This window comes from Homalodisca vitripennis, chromosome 1 (assembly GCF_021130785.1).
Source record: "Homalodisca vitripennis isolate AUS2020 chromosome 1, UT_GWSS_2.1, whole genome shotgun sequence".
In the NCBI taxonomy this organism is placed as follows: Eukaryota; Metazoa; Arthropoda; class Insecta; order Hemiptera; family Cicadellidae; genus Homalodisca; species Homalodisca vitripennis.
The window spans coordinates 101,272,688-101,296,961 of record NC_060207.1 but is presented as its reverse complement, the minus strand read 5'-3'; the positions used below and the strand labels follow the sequence as shown (position 1 = coordinate 101,296,961).

The window sequence follows — 24,274 nt, the reverse complement described above, 5'->3', positions numbered from 1 at the left end:
CAAATGTGTATTTTACTCTGTTTCTCTGTCTTAAAAATACTTTACTTGCTATACTGTAAATAAACACCAGAAGTTCTAAACAGAAGCCTTCCGTCATTGCTTGGGAATCTATTTTTCTCTCATATAATGCAGTACTCTCCAGAGTTATTATTTCAATACCAATACTGTACACAGCTTAGTATTTAATTTTATGCAGTACGTTGGCTAACCTGTAGAACTGAATCAGTGTAAACAAAACAAGAAACCAGCTGCACAGCTTGAGTTTGTGTTCGTTTATCAGATGCAGTGACGACACACAAACCATTATTATAATTGAGTGAAATTGATCGTATTATTGATGATAATCCTTTATAGTGATGAACTGAACTTTTAAGGATCCTTAAAAATCATATAACACTACAATAACTATGAAACAATGAAATTGATAATGAATTCTTACTGACTGCTGTCAGGATCAAAATTCAACCATCTCTTAGCACACATATCAGATATTATCAAACAATATGTTAGAGGAGAAATAGGATTACATCTCGACAATGTATTTGAGTGGTTGGATGAGCTTAATGAATTTGGACAATCTTCTGACTAAGATAGATATTGTCAAAGCATTTATAGATGACAAATTTTTATATTACAACCAGTGAAACTAATTAGACAAGACATATCTAATCAGCAGTCTCTGATGAAAAGTGTCATAAATAACCCTTTTAGAAATAGTTCTGCAAACTCTACCAAAATACTTAAATTACTAGGGTTCCGAGGGCTCTAGAGCAGGCTAAAAATAGTTATGCTAATGGATAAGTGATGCTGTGATTTGTTTTCTTTTAGCATAAGTGTGCTAAAGATTTTTGAGTTTACAACCTATTTTATTTGTTTGAAGTTTATTGGGAACCCTATGACTGATGTGGTGTGGGGGTGGGAAGTAATTAAGGAAATACTATTAGGAATAATCCAGAGGTGCATCCCCGGGCAATGTTTTATAATTATCTAAAATATAATGAATTTTAAAGCTTTACGTATGCATTTTGGATAAATGAAATAGATTTTTTGATGAGGCTCACAAAAATAAATTACTATGGAAATAATTCTAGAAGTGGATAAAAAAATCAATTCAACATAAAATTGTCCTTGACAGTTTATATTACCTGTGGAAGTCATTCCTTTGACTCTTTTATGGCCGACAGCTGTAATAGCCACACACATTACAACTTATGCTTATGGCCAGTGGCCAGATCATGCAACTATGGTATTACACTTGCGGCCTTAATTAACACCCAGCTATTGTTTTCTTAATTTACTGGTTTGTTGTTAATCCAAATGCCATACAACTCAAGCTCTAACTAGTGAAATACGTAAGTTTCATGAAATATTGACAGTTTTCAGCCTAAGAGTTTCTTTTAAACTTTAAATGCTTGTAACTCAATTGTCAGCTGTTCAGCTTGTCACTTTTGTTCTTGTGTGCAATGTAGTAATATTTTGTTTTAGTGAGTGTATACTAATGGCAGAAGGAGAAATAGGTGTGCCATTGCACATGTACTGTGGGATTGTAGGTGTGTGATATCATTCGCGGAGCAGCTGATTTCCCGAGCTGTCGCTTGCTGTGGCTGTTGCTTATGTTGTGTCAAGTGTCTAGGACCATTTTATCAAGAATCATTGCACAGATGGAGGGACGGACAACTGCAAGATTGTAACAAGATCCTGAAATGTCCTTCTTGGATAAATATGTTTGATCAAGCACTTAATGTTTACAAAATACATAAATACATTGTTTTTAATTAAATACGTGAATAATGCTTGTGAGGCATCATCAGGTACTCGTATAACGATTCCTATAATCATCAGATATTCAGCTGAAACATTGAACCTTTATTTAGCCCCAGTACAAGCCAAAGACTTAATTTCTCTCATTAACAGCAGAAATCTCAGGGGAATTCTCACCTATGGGATTTTTGGTGTTAACATTCACAAAGCTATAATACTTCCTCCAGTAAGATCAAGAACTAGTGATGAGTTGCAAGTTGTGCTTACAACTAACAAGGATCTAGGATTCTTACCGTAATTACTCTATGTTTTAGTAACTAGTGCTATTTTTGTGCAGTTTGAGATTATAGTTTTAAATTTTTGTGTGTAAACAATATTTTATGAGGTATATACTCATATAAAAGCCACACACACATTTTAGTCATATTATTTATATACAGGGTGAGGCAGACAACCCGTACAGTACGTATAGCGGCCAAACCAAACGAGGTAGATTATTCGTAATAACTTAAACCCCCCTATTTCCACCCCAAAGAATTTGGAGAAATTATTTTTAAATCCCTAAAACTCCCCAAAAGGGTAGTTTTTGGGGGTAGGGGTGGTTTTTGGAAAATTTTCAAATGTAAAGGTATGTTGAGTTATACCTCATTTTAAAGGTATTTCTTCACTGATTATTTTGATGCAAAAAGTTTGAACCTATCTTGCCGCTTATGTACAGGGTACACCAAAACGTAAAAAAATCAGGGGTTTATGGGTAAATTTATTGCAACTACCTGCACAAATGTAGAGAGACGAAATTTTTATTCAAAAATAATGATGAGACGGCTTATCGAAAAATATCAAATGCCACCCTACCCCAAAATTTACACATTTTAAAAATACATAGAATTTTGAAATATTAAACAGCCCCAATCTAAAAAAATCAAATAGCAACCCCTAGGTTGTGTTGTACATAATTAGAAAGGTCTTTAAAAAATAAACATTTTCTACATTTAAAGTTTGCCTCTATCTCCAATAGTTTCAAAACTGTAGTACAAAAATAGATTTTTTAATAATTTTACCAGGTTAGTTTATATTAATATCAAAACCCAATGAAACAAATGGAAAACCAGTTGGACTTTTAAGTTTAATTTGTTTTTAAATAATGTAGTAAAAAACACATCAGGATTTCTATCAGTGTAACATGTTTCAAAAGCAATCTAACCGTGCTGTTCGTTTTAACAATCCCAAATACACGAGTTGCCCCTGGAAGAACTGAAGTAACCAATTCCTTAGTCTCTTATCCAATCTCTGTTATCATCATCTCCCTATTCAGTTGTTCTTGTGACCACGTGGTATGAGGTAGATATTAATTTAAATTTTTTAAACTACGTACTGTAAGTTTTGTTTGGTCTAAAATGCTGTTCGCAAATGAGGAGGCATTCCAGATGCTTATGGTGTTAGGGGTATGTTTCCAAAATTACTCAGCTGCCGCTCTTCTTTATACCCAACGTTACCCAGACCGCGAACATCACTCCAGGAACGTTTTTCAAAGACTTGCTAGTCGAGTTCGTGAAACAGGTTATGTTCAACCTGACCACAACAAAGAAAAGGAACTCGCTAGGCCCGTGAGAAGTGATAGGGCACCCGAAGTTTTGGCAGCCTTTGAACTGAATCCGCATGATTCTACACAAAGAGTAGCTCTTCATTCTGGTATGAGTCAAAGATCTGTTTTAAGAATCGTTCACGATCATAAAATGCACCCATATAGGATGTCATTACATCAAGAACTCCATGGAGATGACTACCTTCATAGAATGAACTTTTGTTTGTGGGCTCGAGAAAAACTACAACAAAATCAAAACTTTCACCATAAACATTCTGTGGTGTGACGAGGCTACGTTTAGGAGTAATGGAGAAGTGAACCGTCACAATATGAGATACTGGGCGTTTGAAAACCCACACTGGATGCGAGAAGTGGACAACCAAAGGTACGGACCCTAAATACCTGGTGCGGTATTATCGGTGACAAAATTGTAGGGCCATTCTTCTTTGACGATCGCCTAGACCGAGTAGTTTATATCAACTTTCTCATTGGTCACTTGCCTAATTTATTGATCGAAATCCCTGAGGAAGTCTTACAACGTATGTGGTTTATGCACGATGGGGCACCAGCACACTACGCCGAAGATTCTCGATTAATTCTAAGTGAGCAATACCCTGACAGATGGATTGGAAGAGGCGGCCCTGTGAACTACCCAGCGAGATCTCCTGATTTAACGTGTATGGACTTTTATTTGTGGGGTAAACTAAAAGACCTGATGCAGCGGATAAGGGAGGCTATAAACACAATCAGTAGAGAAGAAATAATAGCTGTAGATAGCTTCACCTCAAGGATTGAACTCTGTCTGGAAAACAATGGGTTGCAGTTTGAGCACCGGTTTTAACTCTTCATGAGGTCAGTTACTAGGTTATTGTTGGTTATAGTATGATAATTGATAATTGTCATGTTGATAATTTACCATGATGCTGCTGTAACATGGTAGATTTGTTTTAAAAACCAGTTTGAAGTGTTTTTAATATCTTTTTTAATAATGACAGGATACTCCTTCCTTTCATGGCACTCACATCAATAAATAACAACAGGTTTTCTCCTTTACATTTTGTGTAATTTAAGTGTAAAACTTTTTATAATTCAAAATGTACTAATTTAATAAGTGAGTAATTTTCCTGTTTCATGAGAGAACTCAGCACTTATCATAAGACATTGTAGTTTACAGAGTTCCAACACCTTTTTAAATTTTAAGACTCTTTTAAAAATTAGGTACAGTATTTTTTTTCAATCATAAACATAAGAGACGAGTTTACTGTTGGAAATTTTTTTACTTGCACATTGCACTGACTTTTATAATAAATACATTGAGTAAAATTATTAAAAAATCTATTTTTGTACTACAGTTTTGAAACCACTGGAGATAGAGACAAACTAAAGACCTTTCTAATTATGTACAACACAACATAGGTTGCTATTTGATTTTTTTTAGATTGAGACTGTTAAGTATTTCAAAATTCAATGTATTTTTAAAATGTGTAAATTTTGGGGTAGGGTGGCATTTGATATTTTTCGATAAGCCGTCTCATCATTAGTTTTGAATAAAAATATCGTCTCTCTAAATTTGTGCAGGTAGTTGCAATAAATTTACCCACAAACCCCTGATTTTTTAACGTTTTGGTGTACCCTGTACATAAGCGGCAAGATAGGTTCAAACTTTTTGCATCAAAATAATTAGTGAAGAAATACCTTTAAAATGAGGTAACTCAACATACCTTTACATTTGAAAATTTTCCAAAAACCACCCCTACCCCCCAAAAACTACCCTTTTGGGGAGTTTTAGAGATTTAAAAATAATTTCTCCAAATTCTTTGGGGTGGAAATAGGGGGGTTTGTAATAGAAGTCATAACAATTCCTATACTAGGAAAAATGAGCTGATAAATAGTACTGTTTTGAGTGGAGTTTTGTTTGTTGACAATGACAATATAATTTATCTAATGGTATTGACTATAATTTACTTCAAAACAACTCTAATGACTCTTTTCATGACATTGACAGTGAAATTATAGATGAGACAGTGAAGATCCCTACTATAATCTCTCACAAAATGAGGATATAGACTTATATTCAGAAGATGAACAACCATCAGCATGTACCTAATGAGGTACATATGAGCCTAGAGGTAGGCCTCCCAGAGTTATTCCAAATGTTACAGCTACTGGAATGTGTGTTTCTAGTAATAATGATCAGCCTCAAAAAATGTGAATAGATACAGGCGTAGAGCACAAATTGAAACTGACACAGATGAAAATCTGATTTACAATATTCAATGTCCTATTGGTGAGAAAGATGCAAAGGCAGGGTGGAGGAATCACTTTGAAAAGAACTAACTACCTTGGTAATAATACAGATCACGACTCTTTTGAACAGTCTGGACCAAAACGTTGTTCTCCAAATAACTCTAAGCCAGTAGTCTATTTCAACTTGTTTTCTTACTCAAACACTACTGTCATATATTTTGTCACAGACAAATTTGTTTGCTGCTCAATATTTTCAAAAGGCAACCAATTCACCTCTGAGGTGGAATACAGTTATCCTTGTTCAAATGAAAGCCTTCACATGTTTTAATGAGTATGGAGTAAAATAAAACGCACACAATTAACAGTTACTGGTGAACCAAGAGTAAAAGTCAACATTTATCCTGGTTTCAACTGATGTTTAAGCATAATCGGTTTTAAACTTTACTCAGATTTTCTTATATTACTGACAACTGTATGATAATTAAAGCAAACTACAAACCTTGTGTAAAATTCTCATTTATGGTTAATCTTGCCAATAGGATGTTTTCACAGACTACACCCCAACAGAAAATTGTCCATAATAAATACTCTTAGGAACCAAAAGTCGCACTGCAATATCTTCTTAATAAATAACTCTAAATATGGGGGATAAAATTGTAGAAGATTAGAGATTCTGTTGCTGATACTCATAAATAGAAATACATGTTTTAAAATTTAAATAATTAAATCAAATTATTGCTGTAAGTCTTATGGTTCCTGAAAAAGCAGCACATAGTTAACATAGAGTACGGTAGACGTAGCAAGTCCCCTTATCATAGTAAGAAATACATTTTTAAAGTAAAGTACTTGTTACTAATCACCAGCTAGTGACGAATGATATGAAGAATGGTTGTTCCATTTTAAATAGCCAACATTTTTTGCTCAAATAAACACTTAAAAATTATATTTTTATGGACCTGACAAAAATATTATTAAAAAAAAGAGAGAAAAGAACATGAACTTTTTAAACTTCCCTTGGACAAATGAATTGGTTCTGATGTTGAGGATGGAGAGGGATGCTTTCCTCTCGACTTGTTGTTTCTCACTGCTCTTGTCTACTCACTCACCTAAAAATCATTTTTTAGGCTACATTCCAACCTGGACTATTTCCAGTTACGTAAACTATATACTCCAACTCTTCACGTCAGGGTATACATTATATACATTTGGTTACATTATAAAGAGCATATAACAATAAACCCCAACCTCATCATTTGTGCACACCATGCCAGAACTGCGTGGAGTAATACTTTAGCCAGGCAGGTGTACTTGTTGTTTAACTGCAACTCTTAGTAATGTGTTAAGACTTAGAAGTTTTAACACCAAAAATAAAAAAAATAAAAATGCCTATGAATTTATACACTTTTCTATTACACTTAAGAATGCTGGACACTGAAATTAATGGTTTGAAAACAACACTCAAAAAATATATGTAACACATGTTACATGCTCCCAAGGCAAATTGCCATATGTATACTATAAATATTTTTGTTGTATAGGTAAAGATGGATGTTTTCCTCAACTGTCATCTTTACCAAATGATCTTGGGTGAAAACGGTTCTCTGCTGATAAAATTAATAAAGTATTGCGTGAATACTGTAATGGATAAGTGATGGCGCAATAGTTTCTTTTTGACAGATATGAGCGAATTACCAATGGGTATGGATATCTTACCCAGTCAATAATATTGTATATTCATCTGAGTACTTCTTTACTTAAACATACTACTGCAATTTGTTACAATTTACAGAAATTTTAGAATATAAAACCAAAAGTAGACCATTTTACATACTAAATACACTAAACCAATGTTTCGAGAATTGTCTCACACAAGCTGATTGAGAATTTATCTCATTAACTTCATGAAATACAAATAAATTTAAATAACTGAGCACATTGGCTCTAATTGCTTAAGTTTGTTAACAGTATAACATGTTGAGCAAGTCTTTCTTTGTTTAGAATAATAAAAGTACTAAATTTTCTATAACCATTCACTGTGGATCTACAAACAGTTTCTAGGGATTATCAATTGAAATTTTTATTGGTTTATTCTGCTTTTATCAGTATTTCATGAGTAGGACAGTGTTTCAACGATAGGTCTTGATAATTTGATACACATGCAATTACCATATTTAGGTTCTATAAGAGTATAGTAAGAATAAAAGAATTTTGTTTTTAATAAAATGCCATTTATTTACAATACAAATGACATAATAAAAATATAAATTTAACGTAACTATACTTTGCTTTTATTCAACATTTAATATAAATGTAGATGTAGCAATTGTGTGGCTTTTACACACTGTAGTACTTGAAAATCAGTCTTGCCAGGTGGAGACCCCTAATTCATCTGCTATATTTCAAATTACACTGATCACAGATATTCTGTCTGGTGTATGACCCTGGCTGGGTTAAGGGATGAAGGGAGGCATGCCGGTGAACCGTAGCACGAGGAAGTCCCTGATGGGAACACTAGTGAGGTGCGCTAAAGTATGATAGAACCGGTAGCGCCAGGGTGTATCATGGTAGTGTGTGTAAGGCTTGGAATCCAGTAGGGCAGAGTCGAGTGAACGGTACAGTGCATCGCTTTGCACTACAGCAGCAGGATCACCACCACCCAGCCCACTCAGGTACATCTGGTACAAGTGGTAGTACTGGCCATAGAACCCAGCAGCCTCCGCCGTCATAGCAGTCTTCATCTCTCCAGCGTACTGAACTTGTGAAGCTAGAATCTGAGTCTGTTGGAAGAGTGCTCCTGTTCAGAGAATACAAAATAGTTTAGACTCATCAGAAGTCATTTTTACATCTGGTAAATATTCAGTCCAGTTGGTTGGTTACCGAATATCACATAAAGATATCAAAAACATCACCTATTTTGAAAGGATTTGTAGAGTTTTAGAGAAATAAACTCTGCCCTTCCTTAACCTATAGGTTATAAACGATATATCGTTTGCTATATATTTATTTAACAGATTTTAAATAGACTTCCTGAAAATATTTCTTATACCTGAAAAATATACAAGTATTATTTATATGTAGACTATTGTAAACCTTAAATCCAATACACTACAAATTAATACACATTTAGTGACAAATTTTAAACCACCCTTACAGTTTGAGAACTTTAGCTGTGCGCGTGACCTTGAGTGTGTGGTGATAAGCGGAAGGGGTGGTGGGGCAGCATTATGCGCTGCGTCCCGAAAACATTTCCTGTGACTCATGGGTAAAACTCTCCTTTCAGGAATCGTATTGGCCCAAATAACTCATCACACTCACTACAATCAGTCTGTTTTGTGACAGTGCTGATTGTGGTGGAATTAAATAATAAGAGAATGCCAAATAATAGCAATAATAGGACTTATCCTTGTTTTTCAGTTGTTATAGTGTTGTTTTTGAAAATAATGTATTTGTCAATACTAATCTGCAAATCGAAATCGTGAGTTTAAAGTCGTTAAAGATATTGTTGCGCCTTCATCTCAATGGCTAGCACATAAACGCAACCCGCCACACAGATAGCGTTTATTTGTTGAAAGGATAGTATTTGGGCCCTACGAGCACAGCTAAATTCCTCCAACTGTACACATGAGAGGAAACTTTTTAAATATAAACCCACATATATATTCTTATAAATATAGAGAATATATTTAGCAGTTAGCTGCTGGACCATAATTATCCATAATTATCTTATGGAAGCACTATGACGTAATATGATGGAGTCCCATGATAATTTTGAATTTGAAGCAGACTTGTTTCAGGTACTAGTTAGTTCAGTGTTCATTGTTAAGAGGTTTCAAAACTGTCACTGGCTTTTATTTTAGGTCAATTACATTTCACAAGCCATGTAGAGTTTACCTTGTTGCAACAATAAAAAATATACTATACACAAAAAATATCTAAATATATACACAAGAATCATCCAGAAAGTAAGGTCTGATTTCTTATAAAAAATAAATAATATTAGATTTTTCACAAAAACTTGTTTCATTTGATTGCTGACGTCTGTTTCTTTATTTTTCAACATAGTATCCATTTTTGTCTAAATATTTGTCATAAGGCTCTACGACCTTTTGAATGCCGATGTCATAGATTCTGCGGTGAAAATAACCAATCTTTAACTGCTCCTTTCACATTTCAGTGTTGAAGTGCCTAATACCGAGAAACTCCTTTAGGTATCGTAACAAGTGAAAGTCACTCGGCACCAAGTCTGGTCTGTACAAATAATCTGATGAGGTTTTGGGTTTTGGATGGCATTGTAGGGTCTGGTGTTGTCATGGAACAAGAGAACTCCAGATGTAATAAGTCACGCTGATTATTCTGTATTATACGTAAAAGTTTAGTCAGACTGTCGCAATAAGTAGCTACATATATTGTTCATCCTCATTCCATAAACTCAACTACTTATATTTCATGTCTATCCCTAAACACGGTCACCATAACGTTGCGTATTAAGATTGCAATTCTTCAACCCATTCTTCTCATTTTGTGTTCCTCAGTAAGCAGCCTGGGAACCCAGCACGAGCACAATTTGTGAAATTTCAAATGTTTAGTGACAATTTTGTGCAATGTTGTTTTACTTACGGAAATTTCAATGGTAATAATGAAATGGTAAATCATCATTCTACATGAATCTTTTTATAAACGACATTGACCAAATCTTCTGTGATCACCGATTGCTGGCAAGATCGCAGTTCATCATGAACATTTTCCTGTCAATCTTTGAAAGCTCACTCAGTTCCGCACTTAGCTGTCACTTATTGAATTTGGGCCATAAAATTAGCTTATCTATCTATAATCTGTCTATATCTGCTGCTGGAACGTTCCTTGCTGTCAAAAACCAAATAACTGATCGTATTTCGCAGCCAATAAGTTGGTTAATTATTTTGAACAACTTAAATTCGCATAGTAAACAGCAGTGTGATTTCACTGTAAATGGTATCATTTTGCTGGGAGTGGTGTGCATGTACATTGCGCTGTTGCTGACCACTCGAATAGTTACAGCGAAACGGACCTTACTTTCCAGATAACCCTCGCACATACCTACTTAGTTTGAGAAATCCTACTTTTAAAAATTGATTTATTTATTTACATCATCAGGCACGCCTTGTACATGCAAAAGGCAAAAGAAACGTTAAACAACAAAGTCACTGTGATTATAAATGTATGAATCTTATTGATAAAATTACAAGTTAAATCTCCACAAGACAGAATTACTAAGTTTAAGAAGCAAGAACACACATAGCGCTTATTAGGGACTAACTGTGGTCTGATTGTCATATATTCTGAAACACTATAGAAACATTCATTGACAATATATTGCAAAAGAAGTTTCTTGAACTTTTTATACGATTGCTCTTCATTTAACTAAAGTGGCATGTAGAGTGATAAAGTGATTATACAGAGTAATACAGGAGGTATGAGGAATTGTGATAAAATGTAGTTCAATGGATAAGATATTGCAGAAGTAAAGTATTCCTTTTAAAGTGCTCGTGAGTATAGTTTCTGGACATGAACTTAGGTTTTGCTTTATGTACAAAAGGCATTGGAAAATATACAATAAAGGCAGAGGTAAGATGTTAAGGGATTGAAAAGGACTTTTACAAGAATCGTTATAGGAGGCCCCTGTCAGCAGTCTGATAATCCTCTTTTGCACCAGGAAGACCTTGATTGATTCACTTGAATTACCCCAAAAAATTACTCATATGAGATGTGGAATTGAACATAAGCAAAGTAGACTTGTTTTAGAGTAGGAAAATCTACTGCATTTGATAGTGGGTCATTCCATACCAAATCAACCAATGGTCTGAAACCTTGACCTCTCAGATTTGTATGATTTTTTGTTTATGTGTTTCTACCCACAAGAAATAGTTAAAATCCAAAATTTCAAATTTTTTGGGGCTTTTCGTTTTTTGAGTTACAGGCATTTAAAAAGCCAAAAAAATACAGTTTTCAGTCAATTTACGATTATTTAAAAAATGGTTATTTACGGTTGTCACACATTCAAGGGATCCATCAAAGCTAAAATAGTAAGGCTTGACATTAATTTGATTTTCTGTATGGGGTTGAAATGAATGAAACTTTTGTGTGCCTGTGATTGCTTTTACTTCACTATATCGAGGCAGCAAACAATTCTTCGGTCTCTTGGTAGTCCTCTATCGTGGAGTACTGAAAATCAATGCTTCTTATATTTTGTCACAGCAAAATCATATAGTTGTTTAGGTGTGAGGATTTGTTGGTCATACGGTCTTTGTAAGCTTGGCTTTAGCAGCTAGCCGCTTAACAGTTTTCCGCCAAGGCCGTCGCATGCACTCTTGCCATGGGATGTTGCGAAGAATTGCCACTCTGCCTCCACATTGAAATCCTGCATTGTGTAAACACAAGTTGTAGAAGTTTTTCTTGTTCTTGTACTGTGCAGCGCTTGCCGTCAGAAAAGTATGTGATCTTCTTGAGCGTAAAAGGCAATCTTTCTTTTAAGATTTCTAAGAGTTTTTTTCTGAAAGACGTAGAAGGCTACTGTATTATGTTCTAAGCATTCTGAGATAAAAACATACTGTAAGTGTTTCAATTTTCCCTCCCATTTGTAATAAATGATAAAAGGGTGCAAGGTTGCTTGGGATGTGGTCCAATGGAAGGATTGTATTTCATCTTGTACAACAAACGAATAATTTTCAGCAAAATCACAATTTACTACCACGTGAACCTTCAGTCAAATTTACCTTTATTTCACTGCAGTATTCTTTTCTGTTGGTTGGCTAATAAATGAATGAGTTTTGAGTTTCATAAGTTTTTTCCAAAAAAATCATCAATAAAATCATCCGTACTTTTGACTACAGTTTCCATCAAACACCTATCCACAGTTACCCACCTTTTAAAGGTGACTTCATCAATCATTTCATCATTAAATGTGGTAGTCAATAGTTCTTTTAATTTAGTAATACCCAGGGCATTCTTTACACACATCCATGTAACAATGCTGAGAAGGTGGATTGCACATAATCTTGGCCAGGCAGGAATGATACGATTTTAGAGTATCATCATCAAATTTCAAATCTTGCATTTTTGCTCCATTCATCATCAGCTTAATGTTTTGGTGCAAGGTACATACACATACAGTGTGTGTCCCACTTTTCCCAGCCAAAATGCAGTTTTTGGGCTTTAAGTCACAAAATTTTGAGAAACCAATTTTGTTTTCTGGGAATTTTTCCTTGAACAACTGGTATATTTCATGCAAATTGGCCAAAACCAATCTTTTTTGTATCTGGAGTTTTCCTTCTTTTTATTTCTGATTGTTACATAATCTTTTTTTCCCTGGCATCAATCTGGTAACTTCATCAGAATTATAAAAATCTTTTAACAGATTCAGCGGTAACTTCACTAAGAGTTCTTCCAGGTTTTGGGTTAGGGGTTGAAAGAAATCCCCTTTTCTTGTACCAACTTTTTAGCTTTTCTAGCCATGTAGTTTGTAACTTCAAATTCTTCTTCAATTTTTTTGACAACTCCAGCTTTTAGGTAAAATAGACAAAATTGGTTATTTTTTTCACTTCTTTTATTTGTACTGGCAAATTTTTCTTTAAGCTGTTGCAACATCTCTATTTCTGACTCTTCAATAAGCTCAACAACTTCCTGTTGGCTTGACTCTGGCAATAAGTTCTTTTCTAAGCTAACTTTAATTTTATCCAATTTCTTTTTTTGTGTAGCTAGGTACATTAAACTTTTTCTTCTTAAGGGGTGACTCGCTCGCCGATTAGTTCCAGTGATTTATTTAAATAATCTAAAGAGGATTGTGGATCAGTAAAAGATTCATCCAAATTTGAAGTTTCCAGTAGTTTGCAAAACCTCTTCATCTGTCTTGTAAGATTCATAAATCTTTTTTCCGACATGTATCACAAATTTTCATGCCACTAATAATTCCTAAATCTAAAGAACACATCCAGTCTGTTACATTTCGTAGCGATTTTGCACACATTTTCTTATGTTTATCAGTTTTAAAAGGGTTACAACATTTTGTAGAAATAACTGCCCAGTTCTTTTGAGCTGCCATTTTAGTTATAAAAAAGTTCTTTTTTTTAATGCAAGTTAATATTAATAATATTTTTTTAACTAGAGAATTTTTAGTTTAAAAAAATGTTTTGCTAAATGTGTTTATTTCGCTGTGTATGTATAATTATTTATAAATATTTGTAGAGGTAAGTACCTGCTTCACATTATTATTTGCAATTTTATTGGCACCAATAAAAAAAAACACCCACCCAAATCACTTGTAACTATATACACTAAGATAAGTTTTAAAAACAGTTATTAATGTACACTTTTATAACTAAGACTGAACAAATAATAATATAAGATTGAAAATGTGCTGAGATGTTTACACAACCAAGACATTCAGGCAACTGGCTTGTCTGGTGCAGTGAAAAGCAAGTTGTAACATGGAAAACTACTGACTGATTGGGCACAGCAAATCATTTGTGACATGAAAACCACTGACTGGGCACTGCAAAGCAAGTTGTCATTTCAGGTTGCCACATGTTTCTCTATGAATGCATTCTTGGCATGTGGCTGGTTTTATACACAAATTCATAATAATATATATTATTATAAACTATATATATATATATATATATATATATATATATATATATATAATTACATGTACAAGCCTATATATTTTTCATCATTTTGTACTTGCTATTTATTATATTTTACAATGTTGTTAAAAAATTTGTTAAAGGAATTTTTTCAGAACCAAGTTCAACTAAACAGAGTCTTAAAAAGGTATGCTATTTAAATAATTTAGGTTCATATCAGTTTCATATGTCCCGAGAATAGTATGTGTAGCCCAGAAGCAGCTCACGCACACATAACCGGCAGGTATTCCAGTAGGAAAAAATTGTTTTAAATATGAACCCATTTACACCCCCATCCTGAAACTTTGCATGTATGTAGTCAATGATAATGGGCAATACATATATTTTTTCCTGATCAAATCCAAGGGAACGTATTTTAGGAATTTTCAAAAAATGTTTTTTTGAATATTTTTGAAAATTTGTAAATGTATGTAACATAGTCATGTGATACATCTAATTGAAGGGAATTTCAAGAGGAAGAGAATGCTACAAATTTTTAGCTCTCTATGTGCTATAGTTTTGGAACTAGGTCTTTTTTAAATAATCGTAAAATTGACTGAAAACTGTATTTTTTTGGCTTTTTTTAAATGCCTGTAACTCAAAAACGAAAAGCCCAAAAAATTTGAAATTTTGGATTTTAACTATTTCTTGTGGGTAGAACACATAAACAAAAAAATCATACAAATCTGAGAGGTCAAGGTTCAAATCATAGTGTAGAATTGGTTGATTTCGCATGGAATGACCCTAGTGTCTGAATGGCGTAGAAGGTTTTATTCAGTTTAGTTATTAAGAGGCTGATATGCTGCTGCCAAATAAGACTAGAGTCAATCGCAAAACCAAGAAATCAAGTCGAGGAGACAATTTGGAAAGAAGATTAGAGATATGTCGTTATTACAATATCATTTTGAGGGTTATTACAATAATTTATATGAAAATTCATAAAATTGGATTTTTCGGATTTATTTCTAAACCATTGGCACTGAACCTTTCATTCATAGATTGCAAATGTTTAACAAGATGACCTGAGTTTTTGTGTGAAAATACGGTGGTGCCATCTGCATACATGACTAGATTAACGGCAGAGACATCTTCAGGAAGATCATTGACAAACATAATAAAAAGCAGTGGGCCAAGTATGGATTCCTGTGGGACACCATATAACACATTCTGATAAGCACTTTCAAACCCATCTATCATCACCAGCACTACTCAGTCAGCAATAGACAATATTATAACCAATCTCAAACAATCACAGATTCAAGTTGAGTGTGTGAATGCAATGTTGTCAGATCATGATGGCCAGTTAGTTACAATACTCGATTATGTATCTAACTCAGTGCAACAAAACAATTATTCATTCAAGTATTCCAGGGTATTTTCTGATGAATATAAGAGATTTTAATCTAGCATTAAGTTTAGAAACATGGACACAGCTTTATAAAGCTCCAGATCACTTAAAATATGACACCTTTATCCATATCTTTTTATATTACTTTAATACTTATTTTCCAATTGTAAAGGTCAGAAATTACTTAGATAAAAAACCTTGGGTTAGCGAAGATCTAAAACTAGAAAAGTAATGCTGCCCGAAGAACAAAATCGCAAAGAGACATTGACAACGTAAAACTTAAATATAATACGTTTTGAAATAAAATTATTCAAGAAAAACAAAATTACTATACTAATAATATTAAAAGATCTAAAAATTGTCAAAGAGACACTTGGAAAATCATTAACTATGAAACAGGTATTACTAAACCAAATACGGAAAATATATACATCAGGCACAATAATAAAATAGTATCAGATCCTAGTAAAGTTAGTGACATTTTTAATAATTACTATATAACTTCAATTAAGGACAAAGCAAAATTTAACACATCTAAAACAAATCTTAGTTTTAATGCTTTTCAAAATTTTTCAGATATTAATTTTCAATGCAAACTAATTGATAGAGATGATATTATTAGAATCATCAGAAGTCTAAAAAGTAGTTATAGCACTGGATATGATGACATACCAGTGCCAATATTAAAATATGCTATGGAATTTCTAACTGACCCACTGCTTCATATAGTTAACTCATCTTTTCTCTCTGGGCTATTCCCTGAAAAACTAAAAATTACAAAAATAAAACCTCTATTTAAAAAAATCGATCAGTTTGATGCACCAAATTATCAGCCACTTGCATTGCTCCCAGTTATATCCAAAATATATGAACGTGCAATGTCTAACCAGCTGGTTGACTATTTAGAAAGAAACAAATTACTTGATAGCATACAACATGGGTTTAGAAAAAGTAAATCTGTAGTTACAGCTGCCACTGATTTCATTGAGTCAGTGATTGATTCTGAGGATAGAGGGGAAAAGGTAATAGGAGTATTTATGGATCTCCATAAAGCATTTGACAGTATAGTCATGTTAAGTTACTAAGTTATCGCAGTTTGGTATCCATGGGAAGGAGTACAACTGGCTAAAATCATATATACAAAACAGACAGCAGTTTATGGAAATACATAATCTGAATAACAAGAATAATTTAACTAGTAAATATAATTCTATTTAAAAAAAAAACTTCTTATGGGGTTCCTCAAGGATCCATTTTGGGGCCACTTCTATTCCTCTGCTACCTAAAAGGAATTCCAGAGCTAGATAAATTATGCTTATACGCTGACGATCCCACTCTAAGAATTAGTGCTTCATCTAAAGAGGAAATAGAGGAGTTTGCTTTTCTCAGCGTATCAAAAATAAATCAGTTTTTCAAAGAAAACAACTTCATTTTAAATCCAACAAAAACAAGCTATATGGAATTTTGTACTAACCAATGCAGAAATAAAATTAATCCTCATATAGAAATAGATGAAGTGGCTATATACAGTATAGTTAAGGAAGAAGAATTAAAGTTTTTGGGTTTAGCGTTAGACAGTTCGCTGACATGGAATAAATCATTCAGAAAAAATAGTTTCAAAAATTAACTCTGGATTATATGCTCTTCGCAGAATGTCAAAATTATGCTCACAAGAAACTCTAAAAATGATTTATTTTTCACATATCCATTCACATATTATATTTGGTATCTCATTATATGGATCCACATCAATAAAAAATTTAAATTCAAATTTAGTGATACAAAAAAAGCAATTTGTGTCATTTTAAAACTTAAATGGAATGAAAGTGTGAAGGATCACTTTCCTCAACTGGGTATCATGACGGTTTACAGAGCATATATATATATATATAAGTGCAAATGTGAATAATAGTTTTAAGCAATTTATGGGAATCTTAGAGGATTTTTCATCTATTCTTTTTCTTTTCCTTTTTGAGCAAAATAAGTAAATAAAGATTACACCAAACAAGCCTGGATGACTAAAGGTCTAAAAATTTCTAGCCTTTGCAAAAAGAAAAGAGAATTGTATAGACTAAGTAAGTGGTACACAACTGCTGACTTCCAGCTATATGATTATAAATATAAGAGTATTTGTTAAGAAATCTATTAAAGCAGCTAAAATTAGATTTAACAGTAGTTATATTAATAAATAAGGTAAAATCTGTTTGGGAGGTGGTAAGGAAAGAAACTGGCACGTGAAATCCCAACTCCAAATTAATGAAATCATTGTTTATAATGTCACTTACAGGGATAAAAGTGAAATTTATTCTATTTTAAATTACCATTTTATAAACGTTTCTCAAAATCTAGACATTACACCTGATAGCACTTCAGCTTTACAAATAATACTTGTATCACTTTTAGTTACAGAGACCTTATTGCATTTCATACCAACCCCAAAGCGGGAGGTACTTAGTGTATAGTGTAAAGAGATTTGTATAGACTAAGTACTGATGGTGAGAGAAAAGAAGAGACCTGGCCCGTGCCGGCGCACAGCTGTGTACTAGTGTGTTGCCGCGCGGTAATTTCAGGCGCTTCGCACCACAGCCAACCCTGCGAATTGTTTATCATAGCAATGGAACAGTGAAACAATAATGGAATTACGAAACAAGGCGCGGCAACATACTAGTAGTAGCGCCTGCAAATTTCAGATAGGCCAAAATCCAGGTCTCTTCTTTTCTCTCGCGATCAGTAAGTGGTACACAACTGCTGACTTCCAGCTATATGATTATAAATATAAGAGTATTTGTTAAGAAATCTATTAAAGCAGCTAAGATTAGATTTAACAGTAGTTATATTAGTAAATAAGGTAAAATCTGTTTGGGAGGTAGTAAGGAAAGAAACTGGCACCGTGAAATCCCAACTCCAAATTAATGAAATCATTGTTTATAATGTCACTTTGTTTATATATATATATATATATATATATATATATATATATATATATATTCTTGATCAGGGTAACAATGCAAAGCTGCTACAGCATCAGGGATAATTTAGACCATTAAAAGATTACTAGGGTGATATATATATCAAAAAAGCTTCTTCAGTCAAAAAACATCTACTTCCCGTTTAGAATAATCTACTTCCGGTCTAAGGTATGTCGGGTGCCTTAGCACCATGTATATTTTTGCCCCAATCAAGTAGTACTGATTTACATGAAAAATCTGTTTTTTCCTATTGAAATCATGAGACACCTGTGTGTTCTCAGTTCATTTTAGTTGTAAGACATTGTAAAGATGAATAACAAAAATATACTTCTTCTACAAATCACTACCCCATTTCAACCCTTATGGATTCATGACAAATTGTATTTGTCTGTTGAGAGGATAAGAGACGTGTGTCAAATTTCAGCTTCTAGGACATGAGAAGTTGATAAACAAGGTACGTATAGTTCCTCAAAGTGTTGCAACCCCATCTTAACTCCCATAAATGTTTGATCTTTATAAAAATGCTTTTGTTTTTATACTTAAGTTATGAGGTGCAAGTATGTCAAATTTCAATTTTTTGACATATTGGGAAGTTGGAGGATTGGTGATGAGTGAGTGAGGGCTTTGTCTTATATAGGAGGTATGTTTCAAAAGTAACAGGAATTTTAATTTTTTTTTAAATTTATTTATTTGTCTACATTAATGTTGTCACCTTCAAAATAGTCCCATTAGGTATGCAATAATGCCAGCACTTCTTTCAATCCTCAAAACATTTCTCAAACTCGATATTTGCAATAGCTATTAGTTCTGACAGTGATGCATTTTTAATGTCACCTATGCCTGTAAAATAATGGATAGCTCTTTAAGGTTCTTTTTATTTTTGAAAAAAATTCACATGGAGCCATGTCTGGAGAATATGTAGACTAGGGCATCATTACAGTACTGTTTTAAGCCAAAAATTCATGAGCTAGCAATGAAATGTGAGGAGGTGCATTATTATCATGCAAAAGCCATGAATTTTGCCACAAATCCGGGGTTTTTTTTCAGATTGTTTCATGCAAATGGCATTGAACTTGCAGGTAGTGCAGGTACTGTTGAATAATTTTGACAGCCCACTTATTGACTGTTTGACCTTCTGGCAAGAATCATTATGCACTATGCCATTAAAATCAAAGAAAACAGTAAGCATAACACACGTTCAACTGCACTTGTCGAGACTTTAAAGGTCTTGGCAATAAAGAATGCCTCCACTGGGATAACTGAACCTTAGTTTTCACGTCATATCCGTAAACCCATGTTTCTTTATTTGTTATAACTGTTTAAGTAATACTGCATCATCGTTGACTTCATTTAGTGACTCCTGAGCAACTTCTATTTGCTGCTGTTTAGTTCAAAACTCTACAACTTTGGAATAATTTTTGCTGCCAGTTTTATACCCAAAACATTGGAAAAATTTCATGGCATGAGCCAATTGATATGCTAACATCATCAGTGACTTCTCTGATCGTAATACAGCCATTCACAACCATTTCTTCCAGTTTTTTCATGTTGAAGTCACACTTATAATCATTATTAACACTCATCAGTTGTTGATGTACTGGGGCATCAAATGTGGTTGTCATCCAATTGAAGACATGCCATCTTTGAAATGTTTATACCACTTGTAAACCCTTCATCTTATTGGGGAAGTACAATAATTCCAACCAACTGTATTATTTTATTTCAGTCTTTTCGTGAAGTATGCCATAATTTGAGTACATCTTAAATAATTTTCCAGGGGTTTTCGGGGGTTAGGGTTTGCCAACTTTCGTCTTTTCGTTAGTTTCATTCATACAGTAGGGAGTTAGACTAGATTATTATATATTTAATTAATATTATTATTATAAAAGTAATAATATAAATTGTTATTTAAGTTATAAACTATAACAGTCTAGAATCAGTTCATTAAAGCTGGCAAGGGAACTAAACTAAGTCCACCCTCTGGGCATAATATCGGTTGATTCGGATTATTCCCTTCATGATCACCAATAACAATTAATATAAAATGAATAACTTCCACCATTTTGACATGCCCTTAACGCTTCAAATGGCTGTAAGTACTAGTTTAAAAACCCTCATATGACGAAATATTTTTAAATAAATCTTTAAACTTAGCAGCTGCTGCTTTTTATTAATACTACCAATGAAGCATACATGAAAAAGATATAAAACCTGCTCAGTCATAGCCAGGAAGAAGAACCGTGGATGGTGGAGAGTCTGTATCTGGAGAAGTGCAAGAATAATTCTCATTTTTTACACAACCATTATATATTGATACATCAGCACAATAAATCTACTTACCAGGTATGAAGGATATGACAGTGATCCCATACTTGGCCCACTCGACTCTCAGGGCATCTGACCAGGCTTGCAGTCCTGCCTTGCTAGCAGCATATACAGCGAGCCCTGGCAGCGGCAGAGTGGCACAGTGGCTTGTCACATTGATTAAACGCCCTGCAAAATACTTTCACTCACCTACCACAGATCTTGCTACAGAGATTAAGAATGAAATAGTGCGAACAAGTGTGGCTATAAAATAATTAGACTGCCATTGTTACACCAGGTCAACAATCACAATATGGCTGAGAGAGGAATGACTGGTCCTAGTTTTCTTCTCTCCTACTCGACTTACATCTCCTTAGCGCATTCAGTCCACTGTTATTGCTTGTTAAAAGTTATTCTTAATATAAATTTGTGCCTGAAATATACCTGAGTTTTCAGAAAGAATAGCATACACAAATATAATAAAATCTGCAGCAGAAGTCTTTTTGGTAATAAATAATTATTTAGTAATGATTTTTTATCAAGAACATGGAATTTCTAGTTTAGACTATTTAAAAATAGTTAAAAATACATACATGTTAGTTGCGCCCTGGCAGATCAATGCTAGAGAAAATTGATACTAACATTTGAAAAATTGGTAAAATTATTCAGACAGATCATTGTTTGACCATCACAGCAGTGTTTACGTTTGTAAAATCAATTGGCCAAAATCAGTACATTGGTCTTCTAACAACCCTGCATGAGTAGATACATGAAGAGTATAAAATCAGAAAACATTCATGGATCCCTTACTAGGATAGTCTTAGTTTACAATGTTATATTAATCAAGGCGATTTTGATCAAGTACAACATTCCTATATTGGTGGAATATAAATAGCATTCAAAAATTGGGGGGTTCCAGAAAATTGATAAACTGGCAAACATTAACTCTCTTTAGTAAAGTGAAAATACCTTTATATTTGCGCAACACAGGAGCAAATAGTCGTGCCACCCTAATGGATCCTGCGAGATTGACATCCAGTTGTTGTGAGATTATACGTTCAGTCTGCCATTCTGTTTCACCAAATACCATCACTCCAGCATTATTCATCAAGGCATGGAACACTGCAACAACACAGGAGCAAATAGTTATGCCACCCTAATGGATCCTGCGAGGTTGACATCCAGTTGTTGTGAGATTATACGTTCAGTCTGCCATTCTGTTTCACCAAATACCATCACTCCAGCATTATTCATCAAGGCATGGAACACTGCAACAACACAGGAGCAAATAGTTATGCCACCCTAATGGATCCTGCGAGGTTGACATCCAGTTGTTGTGAGATTATACGTTCAGTCTGCCATTCTGTTTCACCAAATACCATCACTCCAGCATTATTCATCAAGGCATGGAACACTGCAACAACACAGGAGCAAATAGTTATGCCACCCTAATGGATCCTGCGAGGTTGACATCCAGTTGTTGTGAGATTAAACGTCCAGCCTGCCATTCTGTTTCACCAAATACCATCACTCCAGCATTATTCATCAAGGCATGGAACACTGCAACAACACAGGAGCAAATAGTTATGCCACCCTAATGGATCCTGCGAGGTTGACATCCAGTTGTTGTGAGATTATACGTTCAGTCTGCCATTCTGTTTCACCAAATACCATCACTCCAGCATTATTCATCAAGGCATGGAACACTGCAACAACACAGGAGCAAATAGTTATGCCACCCTAATGGATCCTGCGAGGTTGAGACATCCAGTTGTTGTGAGATTATACGTTCAGTCTGCCATTCTGTTTCACCAAATACCATCACTCCAGCATTATTCATCAAGGCATGGAACACTGCAACAACACAGGAGCAAATAGTTATGCCACCCTAATGGATCCTGCGAGGTTGACATCCAGTTGTTGTGAGATTATACGTTCAGTCTGCCATTCTGTTTCACCAAATACCATCACTCCAGCATTATTCATCAAGGCATGGAACACTGCAACAACACAGGAGCAAATAGTTATGCCACCCTAATGGATCCTGCGAGGTTGACATCCAGTTGTTGTGAGATTATACGTTCAGTCTGCCATTCTGTTTCACCAAATACCATCACTCCAGCATTATTCATCAAGGCATGGAACACTGCAACAACACAGGAGCAAATAGTCGTGCCACCCTAATGGATCCTGCGAGGTTGACATCCAGTTGTTGTGAGATTATATGTTCAGTCTGCCATTCTGTTTCACCAAATACCATCACTCCAGCATTATTCATCAAGGCATGGAACACTGCAACAACACAGGAGCAAATAGTCGTGCCACCCTAATGGATCCTGCGAGGTTCACATCCAGTTGTTGTGAGATTAAACGTCCAGCCTGCCATTCTGTTTCACCAAATACCATCACTCAATGTGACTTTTTATGTATATGTAAGTATTAACAATAAAAGAAATAAATTTTGGAAGAAGATGAAGTACTAAAATTGCATAGTTGGTAAATAACCAGCATAATGTAGCTTTATGTGGATTTTGATTAATTTCACATATGTTTATTCCATTTAAACGCAAGGATCTGCCCAACTGATGTTTAATCAACCCTTAAGAACAAGACTAGATTAAACTCTTTCTAGTGGGTACCCATTTTGGGTTCAGATACGCTGACACACCCTTACTTGATACTGCTAGTCTTTTCAATAGTCTATTCAATTAGAATCTAGACTAGTTTTATTAAGTTTCCATGCCAGTCCTGATTCAATGTTCTAATTGAATATATTCCAACCAAGCCAGTCCAGTTACTGTTCGAGACTTGACACTTAGAATCTGGATTCCATCTTAATCTAAAGAGATCCAGCAGAATCAAAACAGTATAATACTTTAGCAATACTAATTGCCATGATTTCTGTGTCCTAAATGTACCAGCATCACACAAGGTTCTGAGATAGAGAGTCAACAAAGCCAGTTGGCAACAAAGACATTTAAAACATACTCTCTGCATACACTGAATTCTTAGTTGTTTTCATGTTGCATTGTTTTGACAGCAGACATCTAGGCTATAAAAGAGATTGTCTTGTTACCCAGCAGCCATTCAGTGTAATCTAGGTGAAGAGGTGTTCTCATTGTCTCATCAAGTGGACAACTGAGTGCATTATGATGTTTTAGACAAAATCCACTAAGCATTGCTTGGCCTCTATCTCATCAAGTTTTATACAAGTAATATAGCTATGGATGATTTAATGTGAATGTTGAGTTTAGCTTCACTTCACCTCCCCTTAGTGCAGCGTCTGAAATCTGATACTGTCACAGACTTGACTTCTGGAATTTGGAGTCCACGTTAATCTGAAGAGCGATAATCTACTATTATGTACCTATCTACTTGTATGTTTTCAGTAGAAGAAATA

General features: G+C 34.3%; 1 protein-coding gene across 1 annotated transcript in view; it reads right to left on the bottom strand.

Annotated features, from left to right (window-relative positions):
• Positions 1-7,799: 7,799 nt before the first annotated feature.
• Positions 7,800-24,274, bottom strand: part of LOC124373156 (D-beta-hydroxybutyrate dehydrogenase, mitochondrial) — a 33,150-nt gene continuing 16,675 nt past the window's right edge. Inside the window, exons 4-11 of the mRNA XM_046831581.1 lie at positions 23,020-23,166; positions 22,809-22,874; positions 22,663-22,728; positions 22,515-22,580; positions 22,176-22,288; positions 21,844-22,030; positions 20,911-21,063; positions 7,800-8,387 (exon numbers count right to left, since the gene is read on the bottom strand). Coding sequence (XP_046687537.1) covers positions 8,044-8,387; positions 20,911-21,063; positions 21,844-22,030; positions 22,176-22,288; positions 22,515-22,580; positions 22,663-22,728; positions 22,809-22,874; positions 23,020-23,166 — 1,142 coding nt within the window. The 3' untranslated portion in view covers positions 7,800-8,043. The remainder of the gene's footprint in view (positions 8,388-20,910; positions 21,064-21,843; positions 22,031-22,175; positions 22,289-22,514; positions 22,581-22,662; positions 22,729-22,808; positions 22,875-23,019; positions 23,167-24,274) is intronic.